Here is a 20,529-nt window from a genome sequence, read left to right on the forward strand (position 1 = left end):
GCATTTGTTCTAACAAAGACCTCTCGAAAAATCACTACTTGACCAGTTCAGCTTTTCTTTTGCCTTGATCGTTGTAATAATTAATATCTTTTGGCCAAAGTGTATTTAAAAATGGATATGGTGAAAACAGTGATGCTGTATTAATTTTTCTTTTCTTTTGCAGAATGCTTTGAGATCGGGGGGACTGCCTTGACAGAGTGCTTCTTTTGCTGAGCTTATCAGCCAGCGTGGCTCCATATGGCATTTTTTTCTCTTTGCTACAGAGGATGCAGGGTGAAAAGCCCAGAGCAAGGCTTCCAGTCACCCGCCAAGGAATGTTGGCATGAACATGAAGATTAAAGCTGCCATTTCAACTCAAGTGAAACCGTGCACACACTAACTGGCACCAGAAGGGACTGTTCCATAATTACATAAATTAGACTGAGTGTGCCCAGTGGATATTCGAATCTCTGTCACTTTGCTCTAAATAGCCATGGCAGAGAGGACCTTTAAACAGTTCAAATTGTTTTGGCGGGAACAGTGAGAGGTTTGGCCAGTGGCCCGTTCAGTGTGAGGTAATGGTGGCTGCTCTAGGAAATAAGTGTAGGCCAAGCCCACTGATATGCAAGTCTGTCATAGCATTTACTTTTTTGTCTTACAATGCCTCAGGTCACACTTGTCAGTCCATGTAGACAGTCAGTTATATGCTGGTCTACGCTTTCACTATCCACCCAACATACTGTTTACTTAAGCAGAGGTTCTTGTGAGTAAATTCAGTTTGATAAATCCCACCTACAATCAGAAAACAAAGAATTGTGATCCCACAATGGTTTTACAAAAGCCGCATGGTGCCCATATCATATGGGTTGGGCTGCTCGTCTGCTGCTTTGTAGAGATAGGCACTTGTCTAGAATTTACAGGTGCTGAGGGGCAGTGGGCTCGATTTCCTGTGTGGAATGCATGTTGTGAAAGTGAAATGAGCTTCAACATGAAAACAAAGAGTTCACACGGGCTACTCGTTTACTTTGACGACGAGGGATTTTGTGACTTTTTAGAACTTCTCATACTGAATGGGAAACTCAGCCTTCGCTTCTCGATCTTCTGTGCCGAGCCTGCCACCGTCGTGTCTGACACTGCGGTCAACGACAGCCAGTGGCACACAGTCACGATAAGGAGAAACTTTAAGAACACAACCCTAATGGTGGACAATGAGATAAAGTGGGTGGAAGTGAAGTCAAAAAGACGGGATATGACTGTTTTCAGCCATTTGTTTGTTGGTGGAATACCACCGGAATTACGATCCGTGGCATTAAGATTGACGTCGGCTGCGGTTAAGGATCAGCTGCCTTTCACTGGATGGATAACTGATGTAAAGGTCAACAACACGGAGTCTGTAATGATCAACGGTGACGGAGTCTTAAAGGACCTCTGTGGTTCAGCCAACATGTGCTTAAATGGAGGAGTCTGCAGTTTAATTAACGACGAGCCAACGTGTGACTGCTCTCAGACAGGCTACCAGGGAAAGGACTGCAGTGAAGGTAAGATGTGGTTTACGTTTGAATCATACATTCAGTATAACCCTCAGTGGCCTCGTCAGGCAAAAATAAATAGATTCTCACAAATTCCAGTACCCTATTTTAATTACCATCTGTCCTAAAATAATGCATTCCCTTCCTCTATTTGGCTAACACCACATGTTTGTTTTAATCTTTTGATGTGTGCAATTGATCTGCAATCCAGTTGTTTGCAAAATGTGAGTCTCCTGCAAGGCCTCATTAGCAAAACATGCTGGTATTCTCCATCCCCAAAGGTGTCTTCCATTCTTATCAAATAGGTCTGTGGGGATTGGTTGACCTATGAAACATTTCCAATGGCTTAGCTCAACTGAAAGAGCAGGAGTAATCATCTCCGAGTCATGTCGCGTAAACACGAGTGACTTCATTACCTTCATGTGGGATGAAAAAAAGTGTCAAAGGGAATATTATTGTGAACAGAGGAGAACTCTGATATTAACTGTGTGGGCTTTTGTATCATTTACCAGTGATAACCAGTGATTATACATTAATACTTTAAGCTGGTCATCAAGCAGATCCCCACTATAAGAACACATAATTATGATCTATTATTACCTCATAATTGTATAGAGAATTAAAACAAGCAAATAAATTGTAGCTCTGGCAAAACTGACCTGAACCACAACTGAGTCTAATTAACAGCTCTACTTGCTAACCCCCCCCCCCCCAAAAAAAAAAAAAAAATAATAAAATAAAAATATGAGTTGTGTGATGAAGAACAAGAAACAATTCAAAAGGAACCTTTTACTTGTTTGACAATATCACTCTGCCATGACCCAATCAAGCAATATTAATATGAGTGTCTCTTTAAGGAGTGGTTGTGAGAAAGATTTGTATTCATAGTATTCGGAGTATTGCCTCTCACAGATTTGCTGTAGTGGGTAACAGTGGGTTTGTTGATCGGGAGCTAGGGAGGAGAGGTTTGAGTGTGTACATATTATAATTTTTTTTCATGCTTATTCAAGTACTCATGGACTTTAAGGCTCATTGCAGCTTGTAGGTCAATGTTTGCCATATCTTATTTACATTTAATTTCATAAGGTTATGTGCCTTTATTCAAGCAAATAAATATTTTATTTACAGAAAGCTCATTATGCCAGCTCTGGAGACCATATGATGGCAGCATGAAATATCCCTATCTAATTGCAATATTTTTGATTGAGGCAAATATGAAACAGCACTAATTAAAATGGTCCTTATGTACGACATTGTGTGGAGTAGGTTATGAGTTAATGTTTTGCTTGATTCAGGTCTGTTGGTGGTGCTAATACTGCAGGAGGAAGCACTGGGCCTTTTACCATATTTATGCTCCGACACCATGACTGATTGTTGTTGTAGCTCACTAACAGGCTTTCAGTGTTAGGCAGCTTTAAGTATTTGTTTATTTAAACTACTTCACATTGCTGAAAAATGGCATGCTGTTCTGTCTTACTGAACCTACACGCCAGGAATAAATGTGGAAAACTGTAGCTATGAATCGTTTGGACGTGCCACCCAAATTGTTTATTTTTCTTACTTGTTCTAGCCATGAAAATAATTATTTTAGTTGAACATGTATTATTAATCTATGTGGCTTTTGGAAACATTTAGGTCACTTGTGTGTTTTTGAAATGAGCCAACAACAACTGTCTTTTTTTTACGAGGTCTTCATGTTTTCCAGATTTATTTACAATCTACAAAGGATTAACTTTTCAGTGTGAAAAATGTAATCCAAAAACAATAACATGAAAGCAACTCATTTGAAGGATGCTCATTAAATCAGATAATGTGAATCTATATTTTTCACGATATGCAGATTGAAGTCAAGACAGGATCATTATCAAAAAAGCCCTGATGAAATTATATAAAATGCATGAACATTGATCAGTGTCTCGTGTTAAAAAATTTGCCATATGTAGTTTTTGACTAACACTGAAATATCCTGAAATTTATTGGGGGGGATGCTTGTCATAAGGACATATCACTCAAATCTTAAATACAGGTCAGTCAATATGCACACATACAAACATACAAAGCATAAACCAACCTTATGGTACAAATGAGGTGAACACACTATAGATATACAGTGGAAATAAACTAACATCAGATGTACCCGTGTTGGGTTTAAACTTAGAGAGACCACTAAGTCAAGTTTGTCATGAACTGTATGTTTCGTGTTTTGTCCTTGTTAGATCATTTCCTTTGTTATGTCTAATTATGAAAAGGATTAAGAGACTTATAATTTTCACACCAGGGGGTCTGCAGTGGTAACAGTTTGATAGCCATACAGTAAGTAATAGGATAATATTACACTATAAGAATGTGTAATATAAAAGCATTGGTTTGGTTTACATCCATACATGTTATAACGCTTGATTCCTTCAATTATGTAAGTGTGTCCTCATGTTGGATAAAAAGTTAGATGTCAAACTGCAATTATTTCACAACCCTTCCTAATTTTAACTGTGCTGCAGTGATGGTGACAAAGCAGGATGTGCTGAGTATAAAAAATATTTTTGGGTTGTGAGATGGTGAGTCATGTCCTTCTACAGGCAAGTATGCAAAACATGCACATAGACATTTAGTTAGATTATGAAAATTGGCCTTTAATTTTTTCTTTTTTTTTTTGAGAAAGTTTGGAGAGCACTTTTGATAAAATCCTCCTTGTGAAGAGTTGCAGTCAATTATATATATAAAACATTGTTCAGAATAAACTGTTCTGGTTTGTTGACCATCTTGTAAAGGCAGCACTGATAGACATAATACAGGTGTGGTGAACAAACAAAAACATGATTTAGATAAAACTGTTCCTGACAAACCAATGGAACATGGAACTTATTTGGCATCCATCCATTGATCCACCCTCTCCCAATGTTTACTCCATTTGCCTTAAAGTTGGACATCGCTACACACAAACAACACACAGAAGTATGTTAAAAGTCCAATAAAGCTGATTGTAGCTGGGGATATTGATATTAACTCCCTTTTGGATTACCATTTGTTTACAGCATGTTTTCTTAAAGTTCAAAGAACATCTTCAAGCAGTCAAAGTAAAAATAAAGAAATGATGGAGACAGGCTCAAAATGTATACATCCATTCTCAGTGCATCAAAGATTGCTGCTTCCCTGTCTTGAAAAACAATGAAAAGATTTTTCCAAAGCATCAATTCATTTAGGCTTGTGTTGTAAAAAAAGGTAGCATTTTAAATTCTATAACATCTGCCTGATTCTAAGGCCACATTTACATGTACCTGTGTTTTTACAAAAACTGACATTTCCCCCCTCTACCTTAAAATAAAAAAAAATAAAAAAATATTCATTGAAACAGACCCTCACATACACCTGGTTCAGAGCTGCTATGAGCAGGCCAAACCTGTTGGGGGCAGTGTAGCAAGAAGCATGCAGCCATGGTAATCAATCAGAATCCTGGAAAAAAAACACCACGTCACGAATTGTGAGGTTGAGAGGCAACCGGAGACACAGAGTTTATTCATCCTAATGTGGCTGGTGTTTTCAGGAATCATCGTTTGTGGTGAGTCGTAGCTGCATTTATGTGTAAATGTATGGCCCAAACGCAGAGCGATATCATAGTTTTTTCAATTACCCGGGTACGTGTAAATGTGGCCTAAGTAAACCTCTGTCAGTACATGCTGAACCCCGTTACATATACTAGTATTTATCCTTTGAAGCACCTCTGCAGGCCCTGGTAAACGTGACAAAGCAACCTGTAGTAAGTAAGTAGCATTTTAGAAATGATTTTCAACACAATTATTTGTGCCGACCTCATAAAAAAATGTGATGATTTGAATTAAATTACAAAGTACAAAGTGTACCTTGTCCAAGGTCAGGATGACATCAGGTATTTTGGATGATGCAGAGGCCAGTTTTTAAAAGTAAGATGAAATTAATATTTTTATTTTCTCAATTTTTCTCCATTATAAGATGAGAGAACGCTAGCAACTGCAGAAAAAAAAGTGTGTAGAAAATCTATTTCAACCAAAAAAAACCCCCAAAAAACAATAAAGGTTAGTTTTCAAGTCTGGACACCACACCACATGAGCTAAAACATCTCTCCATTCATCTGACTGTTCACAAAAGCAGAGTACATCTTGGACAGGTCAGAAGTCCATCCCATAACTTATACAGTGAGACAGACACTCACACATTCACTCCCACAAGAAATTTGGAGTTAAAAATTTGGTGAATTTTTTTCGACTTTGGGAGGAAAACTTGAAACACAATCAATGCATGCAAAGAAGTAACCATGTAAACTCCATGTATAGAAGCCAGGACTCAAACCTGGGATGGTCGTGTCGTGGGGCAAGAATACAAACCACTGCACGACCGATCAAGCCCACGACATGAACAAAGTCATTTACATTTTCTCTCTCACCTTCTGTAAATTAACTTAATGCCCGTGCATGGATAGACTCAGCTGTAAAGTACATTGAAGTTTAAAAGGTACTCGTCCATTAAATAATTCAAAATCTGTTGTATTACTTTGATCAGATGAAGGGATTATAGGATTTGCCACCAGACCTGTCAACTCTCTTCTGTCCAACCACAAGCTTGCACATTAGATGACCTCTGACACACACACACACACACACACACACACACACACACACACACACACACACACACACACACACACACACGCACACACACACACACACGGACACAAATCCTCTTGATCGGTTAAAACAATTATTTAAATGCACTGTTCTATGGTCAGCGAGTTCCAAGAATCTGTCCTTTTGTTTCTCATTAGATAAATAACATAGTTGCATTGCATAGCTTCATATTTTGTTCTGATAAAATGGAGTGATGTTGTTTATTTGATCGTACATTTGACAACCATGAATCATTCCAGGTTTTTAAAAAAAAGGGAAAAGTAGGTCACACCCCAACTAAGACTACATAGCGTTTTAGTTGTCATGTTGTTGCATATTATGTAACTCAAAGGCTAACTCGCATTGCCTAAATACACATCACCTGTGATTCCTTGGCACTTTAATTTTAGTGTTTTAATAGCTGATAGCATAGTTACGAGGGCCTCGTGAAGATATAGTTAGACATCTCTAAAACTAGCATCTTGTGTGGAACAAGCAGGCACCTTGCTATGGCTGCTATAGGCTGCTAATGTGTGATAATGCTGTATCAAAAGTGACTGTCGCCTACAATACGTGAAATTATATCACATGATCTTTTCATATTTTAATCAGTAGTTGTAGAAATGATCAACCACCGAACACAACGTCACAGCAGATCAGTGCCTTTTTAGAGAAATAATATAATGCAAAGTACTGTAAGAGGCACAACTTTAAATTGTGTTACTCTTTTCTTAATGTATATTGGCAGTACTAGTTTTCTTTTTTTTTTTCACACTGATTACCTTCCCGTGTGTACCTATATCAACTGTTTCCAAAGTTTTTAAAATTGTAAATTAAAAGTGTAAAGTCACTGATTCCAGCTCAAAGGTATAGAGATAGTTTAAAAATAATAAAGTTACTTTAGCAAAGGCTAAGTTTTAAAAATTATTTCCACTATTTGTTTCTATACTATAGTATATAGTACATATAGTATTTTTCTTTCTTCACATTGTCACATGCAAGTTTCACATGTCATTGATAACTGAGTTTGTATTGACACTAGCTCTCTCACTGGGTATACGTTCAATAAGTTGTTCAGGCTTTGCCTGTAATATCTTCAGTTAAATGCAATATTTTAATAGCCTCATTTTGAGCTGAGTGTTACAACATCTTGGTTTACCTTCCTTGAGATTATTCAGGATAAGCTCTTGGAGAACAATTTGCAAGTTTTGCAAGTTTGTTTATTGCTAACAAGAGTTGTTTTCTGGGCGCTTCAGAATAATTTGTGACTTGTATTGCACTCTTAATTTAATTACTTGTTTTGCTACTTTGCTTATCCTGATTGAACCAGTGAATGATAGGTCGATATGTAAAGTTGTTTTCAAAGGCCTGTTTATTTACTCATTCAGCACACAAGAAGCAGCAGTAAAGATCATTTAGAAGTTTCTTGGAGAAATATCAGAAGAGTTTTCACCCCGTTTTAACTGCATTAAAATGCTGAAAATTTGATATTTATTGGATAAAAAGGGTACAATTTGCAAGTGGGATGGGGCTTGGTTACATACACCCACCCCAAACCCCCCTTATGTTCAATTAGTGTTAGACTGGACAAAACACATGACAAAATGGTATTTTATAACCGAAGCAGAGCTGTCAATCATTGGAAGTGAAACCATTATCTCACAGATCACACTTATCACATACTTATTCTGAAGCTAGGTAGCAATTGTTGGTCTATGTTGGACCTACTAAAAATATGTTTTGTTGTTATCAGCTTGTAGGATCCAAAGGCACTCAAAATAATTGGGTCACTTTGGATTTAGAAGTTCTTACTATGAAAGCAGATGGCAGGTGGGTCATTCCTTATGTACAGTATAGGCCTGCAACTGCCGTACCTGTTAAGTCATGGATCTACAATATAACTTACACCATTCCAATGTGGCTTCACAAATTTACATTACATACATTTCTAAAATAATGTGTATACAGATATCGTTCAATTCCACTTATGTCCTTGTTTGTGTATTCCCTGTAGATAAATATTTCTGTTGGTTTGACAGTGAACTGAAAGTGAATTGTGGGTTCATCATATGTTAAGATGTAAGTAGTAGGTCTGAGTGTAAGGGCATCACAAAATTGAGGGTTTTTTTTCAGAATAGCGCTGAAAGATGGATGCTTCCTGATATTCAATATAATTTTGGCAAGCCTTGTGGCACTTAAATGACTGCTCAGGCTTAAGTATCACAGCAGATTTACAAAGCAACTTCTGAACTGTTTGTTTTTCATGAAGAAGTGAGTCAATTCAGTGTGGATTTTCTATTTGTTCCAAACTCACTGGCCTTGTGCCTTGATTCTGTACTGTCCATTCTGAGCCAAGTTCTGTCCCCAAGGAAAATACACCGAAGGCAACAATGGAGTAAGAATAGTCCATATGGTAATGTTGCGCAGCTGAATAACTCATCATCAAAACAAAAATGTGAGATTGAACAAACCTCAATGCTCTCATGAACTTTAAAAATATTAAAAACGTCAGCCGTTTGAAGATTGTTGTCGCAAATGTGATCCTTGGTCACTCACAGTTGGAAAGTTTGGCTAAACGATGAATGTTCACAATTATCCCATTGAGACCGCCGTGAAGATTGTTGTGAATTAAAACTCCTAATTCAAGTAGAAAAAGTTAACTCTTTAGAGATTAATTGAATAGTGCTCTTCTCGTCAAAGCAACTGGTGTTTCAACAGAAGTATGCAAGTTACACAATATTGTCCCCACCTATTCTGCCCTTATTTCATATGTGCGAGGGAGAACTATGAGTAATTGCACAATTTATTTAAACAAGGAAATATAAAGTAATGAAGGGAGGTGCAACAAGCTTGGGTTTTCCTGAACACCTTCCCTGTTAATCTTTTAGGTTTATTTCATTGAATGCATTCATATTTTACATGACAATTGGAATGAACCTCAATATCCTCTAATGCTGTGGGAAGTACGGATGTTGAGAATGCTGCACCACCCCCTCTATTACTACTAAGTCTACACTGAACTAACGTATCAACGTTAGCTTTAAGGTATTGACGGTAGCATGCAACAATATGTGTTATGCTTCAGAGTGGAGGCAGTTGTTTCTGCCTGATCCTCCTCAGCTCAGGCAGCAGAGGGAGGAAGGAAGTATGTTTCATGTGATTTAGGTCAGCCATTCATGTCTGGTTTGTTCAGTTTCAATGCGTTAGAGATTTTTTTTAAATTAATTAAAAAATAGGCGTAAAACACACATTTGATTGTGGAAATTACATGTTTTTTTCTTTAAATATGTTCTGAGCACTCAGGCAACATGTTTAAATCTTGTTTGAATTGGAATTACATAAGTTTCATTGTATAATATAGCCTTTCAATTACTATTCTAATTGAAATAATTAATAATTTGCCATTAATATGCTGCATTCATCGGAAGCTAATGGACAGAAGATATGTAAGAATTCACAATGTAATCATTTTTGCATTACTGTACTAAAACTACTTTAGAATGACTTTAATTTAGTGCCCACAATAACCTACACTGGATAATTCCTTCATTGTTTGAACATGTCAATAAATGTAAAATACCAAATAACAATTTTCCAAAAACTCTGCCCCCCCCAAAAAAAAAAGAAAAAGAAAAAAAAAGAGAATTAATTGGCAACCCCAATTAATAAGTAAAAACAGTAACACACACACACACACAAAAAATCACATTTTATTTTACTTTATTGGGAATTGTTTATCATCATGACATCAAATCGAGCTTGATCAGACTAATAACAGCTTTTTTTTTTCTTTTTTTTTTTTTTACAAACAGTGCTCTAACATCAACATGTAATACAACCTTTTCAACAAATCTTACTGAAAAAAAAAAAAAAAGTCTCCACGGCTCTTTATATCCACCAGCTGTAAACAAGCAGATCCATTGTTTTGATCATACAGATCACAAGAAATTTATTTTTCCCCACTGTGAGACATGGAGAGCTGAGCAAAATTGTAGAGTCTGTCGAGACAGCATAATTGAGTCATTTTAGAAAATTAGCACAATAATGTTTGAGAAGATATATAAAGACTAATTATGTTGGTCAAACAGATTTAACCAGTGTTACATTGTGAAACTGGATTGTGTTTTGCTTCAAGATGAAGAAGCGGTTGACTTATGTGCCATATTTACTTTATATATCATTTTACCTTCTGATGTCTGTCATCTATAAACCAGGCATGAACTACGAGACCACTGGGCGTCTCTTACTGGCATAATAACTGATCGAGCTCTTCAGAGCTCTGAGTGTGGAGTGTCTGCCTATCAAGCTCAGACTGACCAATTCTTTGTCGACCTTTAAAGTTAGGGTTAGGGTTAGGGTTTTGACAGTGTTTTTCTGAAATATCTTGAATATCACAAACATGTACTTAAGGTTTTTTTTTGTTGTTGTTTTTTTTTAAACTTATGATCTTACCTGATCGTAATTGATGCTACTGTATTGCTTTTCCTCTCTTAAAGAACAGGGCAACATTTGAACTAAATGACAACTTTTTTTTTTTTTTTACTTAAATGTATTTTAAATAACTTTTAACAAAAGCCCACATTATTTTAATTTTTTTTTTAAATAACCCTCACACACACATATTTTCAGAATTTATTGAGACATGGACTTCTTTGCCTGTGGGCACCTTCTGCATATCACTGAGATGCAGAGGGGTTATAACATAATGGCATGGAGTGAAAGGGTTGTTTATATGTATGGATCAATGTGAACCCTTAATTTGAATATGCGGTATTCACTGGCTTTCGTCACGTTCACATATATGAATGCAAAGCATGTGAAGTATGCAGAAAGATGGATTCTTAATTTAAATGATCCCCCCTTTCAGGCATGTCTGTCATTGTGTAAGCACAAGCTATGTGATCGCGCTGTATCTCTCAGAAAGTGTCATTCTGTCTGGAGGCCTCCTACAGCTTTGCTCAGACAAAAGCAGATTAATAGTATACTGCTGTCTCTGAGTCCAAAGACAGATATTGGGATCAAAAGATTAGAGGGATTTTCCCGCAGGATTTCTGCGTTGTTTAAATACATTGGCTCCTGACTGTCAAAGGGTGTTTGTGAAATTCTTTGACACCAAACTCTTCCTTTAACGGGATTCGTCCCACAGCACAAATAAACACATCGCAAAATCCATGACCATGTCTCTCACTCACACACACACACACACACACACACACACACACACACACACACACACACACACACACACACACACACACACACACACACTGCACTGAGTCATACAGTGTGTCTCATTGGAGTGTGTTAAGTTGGCATATGAAAGCTCATGTCATAATTCATTGATTGAATCCTATTCGATTCAATTCTTTAAAAAAAATACATGTCACAGGTATAGCATAACTAAATTAACGTTATTTTGGATTATCACTGTACGTTTTCTATGTAATCTATACGGGTTGAGCTCAGAATGATGCTCTTCTGAGGCAAAACTCATAATTCCAGCCTCTAGTTGATATTTTCACTTTGAACACAAGCTACCTTTGATGCTGCTGCTTGGGTATCATCATTCATGAAAGTCGGCTGAAATATTTTTTAAAAACAAGCTGTCCTGGTAATGACGAGTTAGATTTCAGAAGCAGCTTTTTGCAAGTTTGTTGAGAGGACCTCGACCACAGTTCAGTAACAGTTTACCTTCAATTGTTCAACTCGTGGAGAAATATGTGAAAGAAGCTATATGATTTGTGAATCCAGTAAATAGCTGTTTAAAGGATACATTTGGGCTATGAGCATAATTTTCTCTAACTTTCTTTCTATGTTTTTGTCGTATATAGTAAAATCCTATGCAGTCTAATGTCAGCTTAGCTGTAAGTGCTCAGCGTACTTTATCATCAATATTAGTTTACTTTAGCAGAAAAGCCACTTTTCTAAAGGGGATTTGTCACACGTCAGCAGTGAGGGCAGTCTGAACGAGTTTCCTTAAGTGACTGCTGTGCATATTTAGCCAGAAAAGGTGCTTTGTGAACATTAACACTTATTTCTTCAACCTGAAGCTTTGAGCTCCTCTACAATAATTGAAACTTCCAAACTTGCAGTTTACATTGATTTTCCCATTCCACTGGTGGACCTAAGACTGCTGCATCACAAAAAAAAAAAAAGATTGACTCCACATCTGTAATACTATCCTAGAAATCCTCAATCCAGGGATTAAGGTTATTAGAACTTCTATATAAGCTGCTATGATTATCCCGTTGGATCATTTCAACCTGCAAGATGTAAAAGAATGGAGAGGTCTTCGACACATCTGTTCCCACAATCCTCTCTGTTGGGTTTGCGTCTCTATGTGGCTCATGCTATATTGTCTGCACGCCATCGGTTCCAAGAAGCTCATCTTAGCTGCATAATGAAATTAATTAACTCACAATTAATCAAGCTTCTTTAATTAGTGAAAATGAAAATATACTTTCTATTATCAGTGCGTGTGTGACATTTTATTAATCACCTTAAATAGCTGACAATTAGGAAATTTACTTCTCAGAGTTGGAAGATAAGATTGTTTTCCTCAATGATATAGCAGCTTTTGCTCTCTCTGCTCAACGCTAAAGTTTACAGTTTTATTTATATTTAAATGAAACCCTAAAGTTCATGTAAATAGTGTTCAGACATAATATAGTACACGGAATCATTTTGCTGGAAAAGTCTTTGGAATGATTTTGCACTTAAAAAAAAGGGGTATTGTCTTGAAAGTGGATATGTGACACTGCTGACCAGCTCAGCTGCGGTGATACGAATTAGCTGGAGTAGAAATATCCAGAGCTTTGGGAGTTATCAGGTTCCATCACAGTGGCCGGCTGCTCGACCTCGTTTCCTCTCTGCACTGTTTCACTGCTGCTTGACGAGGATAATGGAGGAGATGGCAAGTTGTGTAATGCCACTCACACTCCTCCAGTAGAAAGATGCATTTGTTTTAGGCTGTGATACTAAAGGATGAGCCCTCGCTTACAGTCATTACTCTTGATTCAGCCCAAATCGTAATTTAACAACAAATCGATCCTCTGGTAGCTTTGACCTTTTCTGCAAGGCTTTTACATTTTCCCCTAAAGTGCTTGTGTGACAAGGGATTTCAGAGCAGCCTTCCTGCTACAATTCCTCCAATCTTCAACTGTGCAAAGGGCTTCCAGTGAATCTTCTGTTCTTGTTTGTTAACACATCGTAATGACACCAGTTCCCCTTGATTAATCACAAGTTAAGACGCATTTACGATGCAGTATTTTACGATTTGTATAGGAAATGCACTGAGCCATTTAACTAATTTTGCACATTCAATTGACTTGTCATGTGCAGCATTACTCTGCATGTAAAAAAAAAAAAGAAAACGTTTTGTCAGTTTTTCTTGGAATATTGAGAAGTCTGAAGGCATAAAGTGCATCAGTGCCACTTTGATTTCACGCTTTATTAACTTGTTAAAAGAAAGCCTGGATTGCACATGTAGAATTTAGACCGGGGGGCTTTTAGGTGGGATGTCTACACGGTGTATTTTCTCAGACCTGAGTGGTTTCACTGAGATGTCAGCAGGGCCTCCAAAGAGGTTCTTGGATGCTTTATCATGTTTTCAACTTGAATACCATAAATCAAATGCCCTGCTTGCTTATCAGAGGTCACTGCTCTTCATAGTGCTCAAATTAGATCGTCATAAAACACAGCCTCCTTCACCGGCAGTGAATGATTTCCCAGCGCTTTAATTCTCCATCTTCTTGTTGATTGAGCAGTCAGTTGGAGAAACACATTTGCACTTTGTTAATGTCACATTACGGACTCTGTGAAATGTTTTCAAGCAGCCATGTCCTTTGGCCATTTAAAGCTGTCAGCTTGCAAGTTCTGTGTGGCACCGCTGAAGGGGGTGTCCAAATATGCACATGAAATTTTTAGCAATGAGACTCTAAGTTTCAGGTTTTGCACAATGAAACTGTGCAGCTGACCTACTTTCTCAAAGCAATTCTGCCTGAAAAAATGACTTCACTTTGCTACGATGTAAAATGGATTTGAAGTGCTTTGGTTACGCAAGTGCACCTTGTTTAATAATTCATAATATTGGACATTATTTTGCTTGGAAAGGTGTTTAATTACACTGATAATGTTTTACATTCTGTCCTGATTTAAACAACAATGTCACATCCCAAACTGACCAGTTGCAACAAAACCGTGTTCCATAAATAATGTCTCCATGAAATATAGATGCACAGAGATTTCAGGACATATTTTTTTCTTAAATTCTAAAGTGGTGCTTTAGATTTATTTGCAGCAAATAATTTTCTTATAAAGGGTGCGGTTGTAACAGACAGAAACACAGGCCAGGACAGTATAACATTGTGACACGCAGGGGAAGGTTTTGTGTGTGCAGATAGGTGGGTAGTTTTACAAATAGTGAATGATGAGCCGGTAAAAGCAGAAGGGAGGCCATGAAACATGATACAATCACATAAAGCTGTATCTGCCCTTGACATTAGGAGTATAAAAACAAAAGGTTGATTCGGACAGACAGTAACTCTGAAAATTGTCAAATGGCAGAGAAAAATGAATTATATCTAGTGCAGGATGTTGTGTCTAGTGAATGTGACACATGTTCATTTATGTGAAATGTAACGTCACACAGATTCCCCCCCGTGCTCTTTGCCGTGTCTCTTTAGCCAACTGCATTCAGACACACTGGAGGACCGATGTGTGTCTGAATGACATTTTGTCCAGCTGGCTGATGGTTGCCTGTGCATTGCGTAATAGTGGACTGAGCACAGCCAGTCTTTTTTTTTTCTTTCTTTCTGTGGTCTGTCACTTTGGCTTCAATCGGTTACCACAGTCGAGAGTTTACAGTTGAAGTGTCCAGACTGTGTTCAAGTGTCAGAATTATGTGAGCAGGAATCACGATAGAATTGGTTTATAGATTTACTCTAGCCTTTCCCTTCTTTAAAAGGATTGTCATTATTATGACTATTTTGCCTGTCTCACACCAGATGTTTCATTTCGTGAGGCATCAGCTTGCATTGCAATGCAATTATTTTCCATGAGCAAGTCACCATGTGCATGATCAACAGCATAAGACCATCAGAGACGCAGATCGTCTGATAGGCAGTTGAGTGCATTTTGGTGTAGTGTTACCAGCACAATAGCACTGGGATCACTTTGTCAAGGGGATTAAATGGATTTACGTCTCTGGATTAGAATGTAACCAGCTGGGTACATTTGTGAAAGAAAGTGTGCATGTGTGGTTGTTTGTGTGTTTATTTGTGTGTGTGCGTGTGTGTGTGTGTCGCGGAGCTGGGGGGGGGGGTTAATGGTTGCTGTCAGGTGATGCAGCTGTTAAAGGAAAGCTTCTTTTCTTGTGAACACATCCGAGATAAAACCTCATTTAGCGCCAAAGATTTCTTAAATTTTGATTCATGATTTGCATCCACTGCTGGACACAATCTGCATAAATGGTTGTACTTTAATCCTTCATCAAATTACATTCAGGGAACAGCGAGATTTCTGTGTGTCAATGTATCACAATTAGAAATGTGTCGCTCCAGTTTTTTGTCGTTCTCTCCTCCCTTTGAGGTTTTACGCCATGTGAGGGTAAAGCGGTCAGATCAGCTTTAATAAAAGGGAAATTTGATACTGCATGCTTCTCAAGCTGCATGAATAATGATTGTTCTTATAAATCAGTTTTAAATTGGTTTTGATCACCAATGATTAGAGGAAGGGAAAAAACAATAATACAGTGTTAATTGCATAATAACCTTACACACACCCTAAACAAACTTTTTAAAATAGTACTTCACAGGTCACTCTGAATTAAAATTTAGTACAGTGGGGATTTCAATCACTATCACTACAGTGAAGTGAGTTAATTAGTAGAATGAATCGGTCTACATCAGTGTTTGGGGTCTTGACATCAGCAAATGTTCCCGTTTCTTTCTCTTTTCTCATGTGGTCATTTTTCTCTTTGCGACTGCCAGCTTCATGCTTGCCATGTCAGAATGCTTTTTCAGCAGTGTGCTTCTCATCATCAAGCTCAACCTTTTGTGAACAAAGTGCATCGTTGTGTATATTTTTTGACAGCAGAAGCTTATTCATCTAAATATTCGTATTGCTTCCAGACTGAAAATACAATCCACATGTGCACACATCTCATTCAAATCTAAACCGAGTGGACCCAATCAATCTAATTCACATGCACATATACCATTTGTGTGTACGTGCTAATGTTCGATCCTGAAGACATGGATAAATGAGACACTGCTGTGTTTTACAATATGGATTCAAATCTCATTCAAACTGCCATTAGAAATTGTTTTGGAAGCAAAAATTAAATGTCACAAAATTTGACAAAATGTACGATTCTTATGTTGACCAAACATGGTGAAATGTTTAATTGTCTTATGATTTGTTCACAAAGTGATGATTCAAATTGATATTGTGCATGGTGTCTTGATTCGGAAGGGCAACCAGAGATGATGGTAAGTTTTGGGTCAAAAAACAACGCATAAATTCGTGGCGAGAAAGCAATTTAAAGAGGTAGGAGTTTATTTTGCAGTGGATACTGAGCTTCTATACCCTTCTGATTGCATGGTTGCTGTAACTGGATCCTAGCAGGCCATCTTTGTTAATGTGGATATCAGTTGGACATTGCATGCTACCTTGTTCATGATTTTATACCATTAGTGATGAAAATTATATAATCTGGGGTTTTTTTTCTCCTGCTTTTTTTTTTCTTCTTTTTTTTTCTTTTTCCAGTTCAGACTATTTGTGTTTGATGTCAACTGTTAGAGAAATGCAATCATAAGCATTCAATAATGGGCGGAACTGATAACTGACTATATTTCCCCCCCTTTCGTAGGCAGTGTATTGTCCCTTTACCTTCCCCACTTGATTATTTTTTGCATGTTCTGTGACTTTGTGTTCACTTTATCAATCCAGTTGATTTTCTCACTGGTGGCATGATTTACACCTTACCTGTTTGCTTTTACTTCACCCACATGCACTTCTTTCCTCTTTGTCTCCATGAAAAGACTAACAGATTTCACATGGCCGTTTAATCACCTCCCCTAAAGTCACGTCAATGGCCAAATTTTATGTTGAAGGCACGCCATTTTGGAGGCAGTCTCCTTTTGCATTTCCAACCAGTGCTCACTGGTCATTCTTTTGTTACCTTGAATAAATCACTTGAATATATTTCATGCAACACAAGACCTCACTGCTCACTCTGAAACCTTAGAGGATGGGCTTTATCCCAGCCAGCTCTATTTATTTACGTAATTTTCTCTTGCAATGCATTTCATCACACAGAGCAGCTTTTTATTCAAGTAAAAAACAACGCTGTGCATAGATTCTATTAAGTTCCTTAAAGTAATATATATGTTGCTTCTAAAAGTTTCTTCATCACGTTTGGAAAATAGATAAATAAATTAAATTGAAAAAAATGTAATGAGGCTAACAGAGCAGCGCAAACCAGCCCCAGGCCTCAAGATGTTGTGCTTTTTATCCCCTTGTCATGTTCTGCCTCTAATCAATACTGGTTCTTAAATCATCTAACTGTGATGCCAGTTTCATCTGCCGCTAACAAAGACTGGCTTCAAACTATCTAACTCGTCAAGCTTATTTCAGATATTTAGAAGGGCTCATTCTTTCTCAGCTCTGTCCTGTATTCCAGGTCAGTGTGTGACTGAGGAAAAATAACTAAATTGGGGGGTCAGCAAAATGAAGGCTGCTGCACAAATCAGCCTTGTTTCCACAGGGGGTTAGGATAGGTCACTTGCATGAGATGTTTAATGCCTTGCATGGTTACGACATGCAATGGCCAGTACCAGTCTGCATGCTGCTTAATGAATATCTCCCTCTCTTTCTCTTTGCCTGTTTGTGCTTCCAGAAGACAACCAAACTGAAGGTGGGTGTTTTAATCACTGGTTTTGAATTGCCAGTGATCTTTTTTTTATGAACACACATTGTCATGACAATGACAATGTCGTTTTTTTCAAATACTTGACCATTTTTTAATGCTGTTGTTGTTGATTTTACCGGACTGGTAAGTTCTGGGTGTTTTTCAATTCATGTTTCAGAAGCCAAAAAGCATTCAATTCCTTTAAGGGACCTTTGGAAGTTGAAAGTTGTTATTATTTTTGCATCCAAAAGCTGCACACTGGTTATGGTTATACTAAATTTAAAGTATTATATGGTTGATGTGTATATTTTGGGAATAATTGTCTTGAGGTTTGTAATACCGATCTGCTCGATAATTTTGAAATAGTGATAACATTTAGCAAGAACAAGCAAGAATCACATGATTATCCAAGTTTGGTTTCATGAATTATGAGTAAAAAAAAAAAGGAATATCAGTAAATACATTGATTTTGGATTCATTGGATGCAGAGTTTTGGCTTATCTCACTGCTCAGTCAATTTCACTGTTATAAATGGACCTTACACTGATTTTGTCAATGGAAAGTGTTCGCAATTTTGTTTTAATATGTGATGTCTTCCTTGGTAAGAATATCATCACAAAGTATAGAATCACAAACTTGAAACAAGGCAAGAGCTTTTCTGCTCAGTTTGTTGTATGATTTCATGATTCGTGCAACACTTGTTGAAATTATATGTTTGAAGTATATAATAACTGCATAAAATTACTAATTTACATGGTAGTTTTGTGTCATAGATGCACTGCACCATATTAGATGTGTTGCCTATCTCATATAATATCTGTGACGAAGGTAATGTATTACCAGAGGATCTTCCTCTTCTTTTCATCCCATACAACAATAGCTGAGCTATCACGTGGATGCCAACATAGTCTATATTTGCATACCGGGATTACTCATTACGTGTGGTAGGTGGAATGATTATCCCAGAGAAAAGGTCGAGCTGATCTTATTTCTGAATGGTGTCGAGTAAGTGGCAGATGATGCATTGCAACCTGCACTGGTTGACAAAATGCTCATCTTGCTAACCCTGTTTGTGTACCCTCTGCTCCCTGTCCCACTTTCCGCCCTGAATCCCAACCCTCCTTGAGTAACACAGACATCTACTGGGAAAGAGATGCCTGCATGTCTGTCACACAGCTTCCCATGATCCCTTGTTCTCGGCTGACTGTGCTCTTGTTTTCCTTCAAGGTCTGGCACACCTGATGATGGGCGACCAAGGTATGAGTTCCTTTCCTTCTTCCTGTCATCCCTCCATTGTCCCTCCTGCTCCCATTGTGCTCAGAAATGTGTTTGCCTCAAATTTCTTTGCAACGCTCAGGCTTGAAGCTTCAGATATGGGCTGTCAGTTCACTTATTTTGAATGACCTGGTTGATTTTTATGTTCTGGCCGGGATATTTCTTCTTCATGACCCTTTTTTTTCCAAGCTCATTTGGCTTTTCGCTCCCTGTTCTGCTACACACATGCCCCCCTTCTTTTTAATTATTCACATTTACTGTACATTCTTCTGTTTACCGGTGATGCGGTTCAAACAAAGGGACGCTTGCATTAACATTATTTGAGCACTGTGCATTGCGTTGGCTAACAGCTTACTGAATTTTTAAAATAATCCTCACCAGTCCCGACATCTGTAATGCATGTTGCAAGTGCTGCACAGATGTACTGGCCGTGCGATCTTCATTTCTCCATTTGTGCTGTACTGCATATCATTATCATGCAGCAAAGTAAAATACCATGGAGACATGGAGTAAAACTCTTCTTTTACTACTTTCATTGCAATAACACATTTCAACTCCAGTATTTGCACATATTTGTAGTCATCAAGCCTTTTTTTCCCTCTGTCTCTTTCCTACTTGACCATGGCACTTATTTGTGTCTCCTCTCCTTCTGTTCTCCCTTTTCTGTCTGGAATCTGCTTTCTTCATGGAACATTTCATCAAATCTCATAGGTAAAAGTAAAGGTACAGCCCTTTTAATTATCTGAACTCATCAAACTATGACAGCAGTGTTTGTGTCATTATATACTCATGCTTAATGATGTATGGGTAGGGTCATTGGCATTTTGTTTGAATGCGTTTTCAACTGTTACTGAAAGCTTTTGGAAGGTAGGTGCTGCTTTCGCTTTGCACTCACAAGTTGAAGCTGTGTCACCTGTGTCTTTTCTGCTCAATGCATGAGATTCATAAGAGACTCACATGGGCATATGAACACAATAGTTGCTGTCCTAGTTCCAGTACACCACTACCACCACCACCACCACCACCTCCACCTCCTCCACCACCCAGGGGTAACTACACTTTGATTTATATTTTTGTTCAAACCATGGGTTTTGGGGTTGCGCGTGAGGCTTGATCATAGTGTTGTGGGCCTCCCATCCTGGCTGTGATCCTCATCTCGTCTCTCTTTGGGGTAAGTCGACTTCTCATGTTTCCCATT

The 20,529-nt window shown here is 37.8% G+C and overlaps 1 protein-coding gene across 8 annotated transcripts in view; it reads left to right on the top strand.

Moving 5' to 3' along the window:
- Nucleotides 1-805: 805 nt before the first annotated feature.
- Nucleotides 806-20,529, top strand: part of LOC308138100 (neurexin-1a-like) — a gene marked incomplete at both ends in the record, with an annotated part of 242,991 nt that continues 223,267 nt past the window's right edge. For 5 of the 8 annotated variants that reach the window (XM_080507067.1, XM_080507068.1, XM_080507069.1 and 2 more), the window contains one exon: nucleotides 806-1,517. In XM_080507067.1, the coding sequence (XP_080363193.1) occupies nucleotides 806-1,517 (712 nt within the window). Of the gene's footprint in view, nucleotides 1,518-18,044; nucleotides 18,063-19,283; nucleotides 19,314-20,529 lie in introns of all 8 variants that reach the window. The other 3 variants (XM_080507066.1, XM_080507070.1, XM_080507065.1) reach the window with 2 other exon arrangements.

Source organism: Blennius ocellaris, assembly GCF_963422515.1.
Source record: "Blennius ocellaris genome assembly, chromosome: 13".
Lineage (NCBI taxonomy): Eukaryota > Metazoa > Chordata > Actinopteri > Blenniiformes > Blenniidae > Blennius > Blennius ocellaris.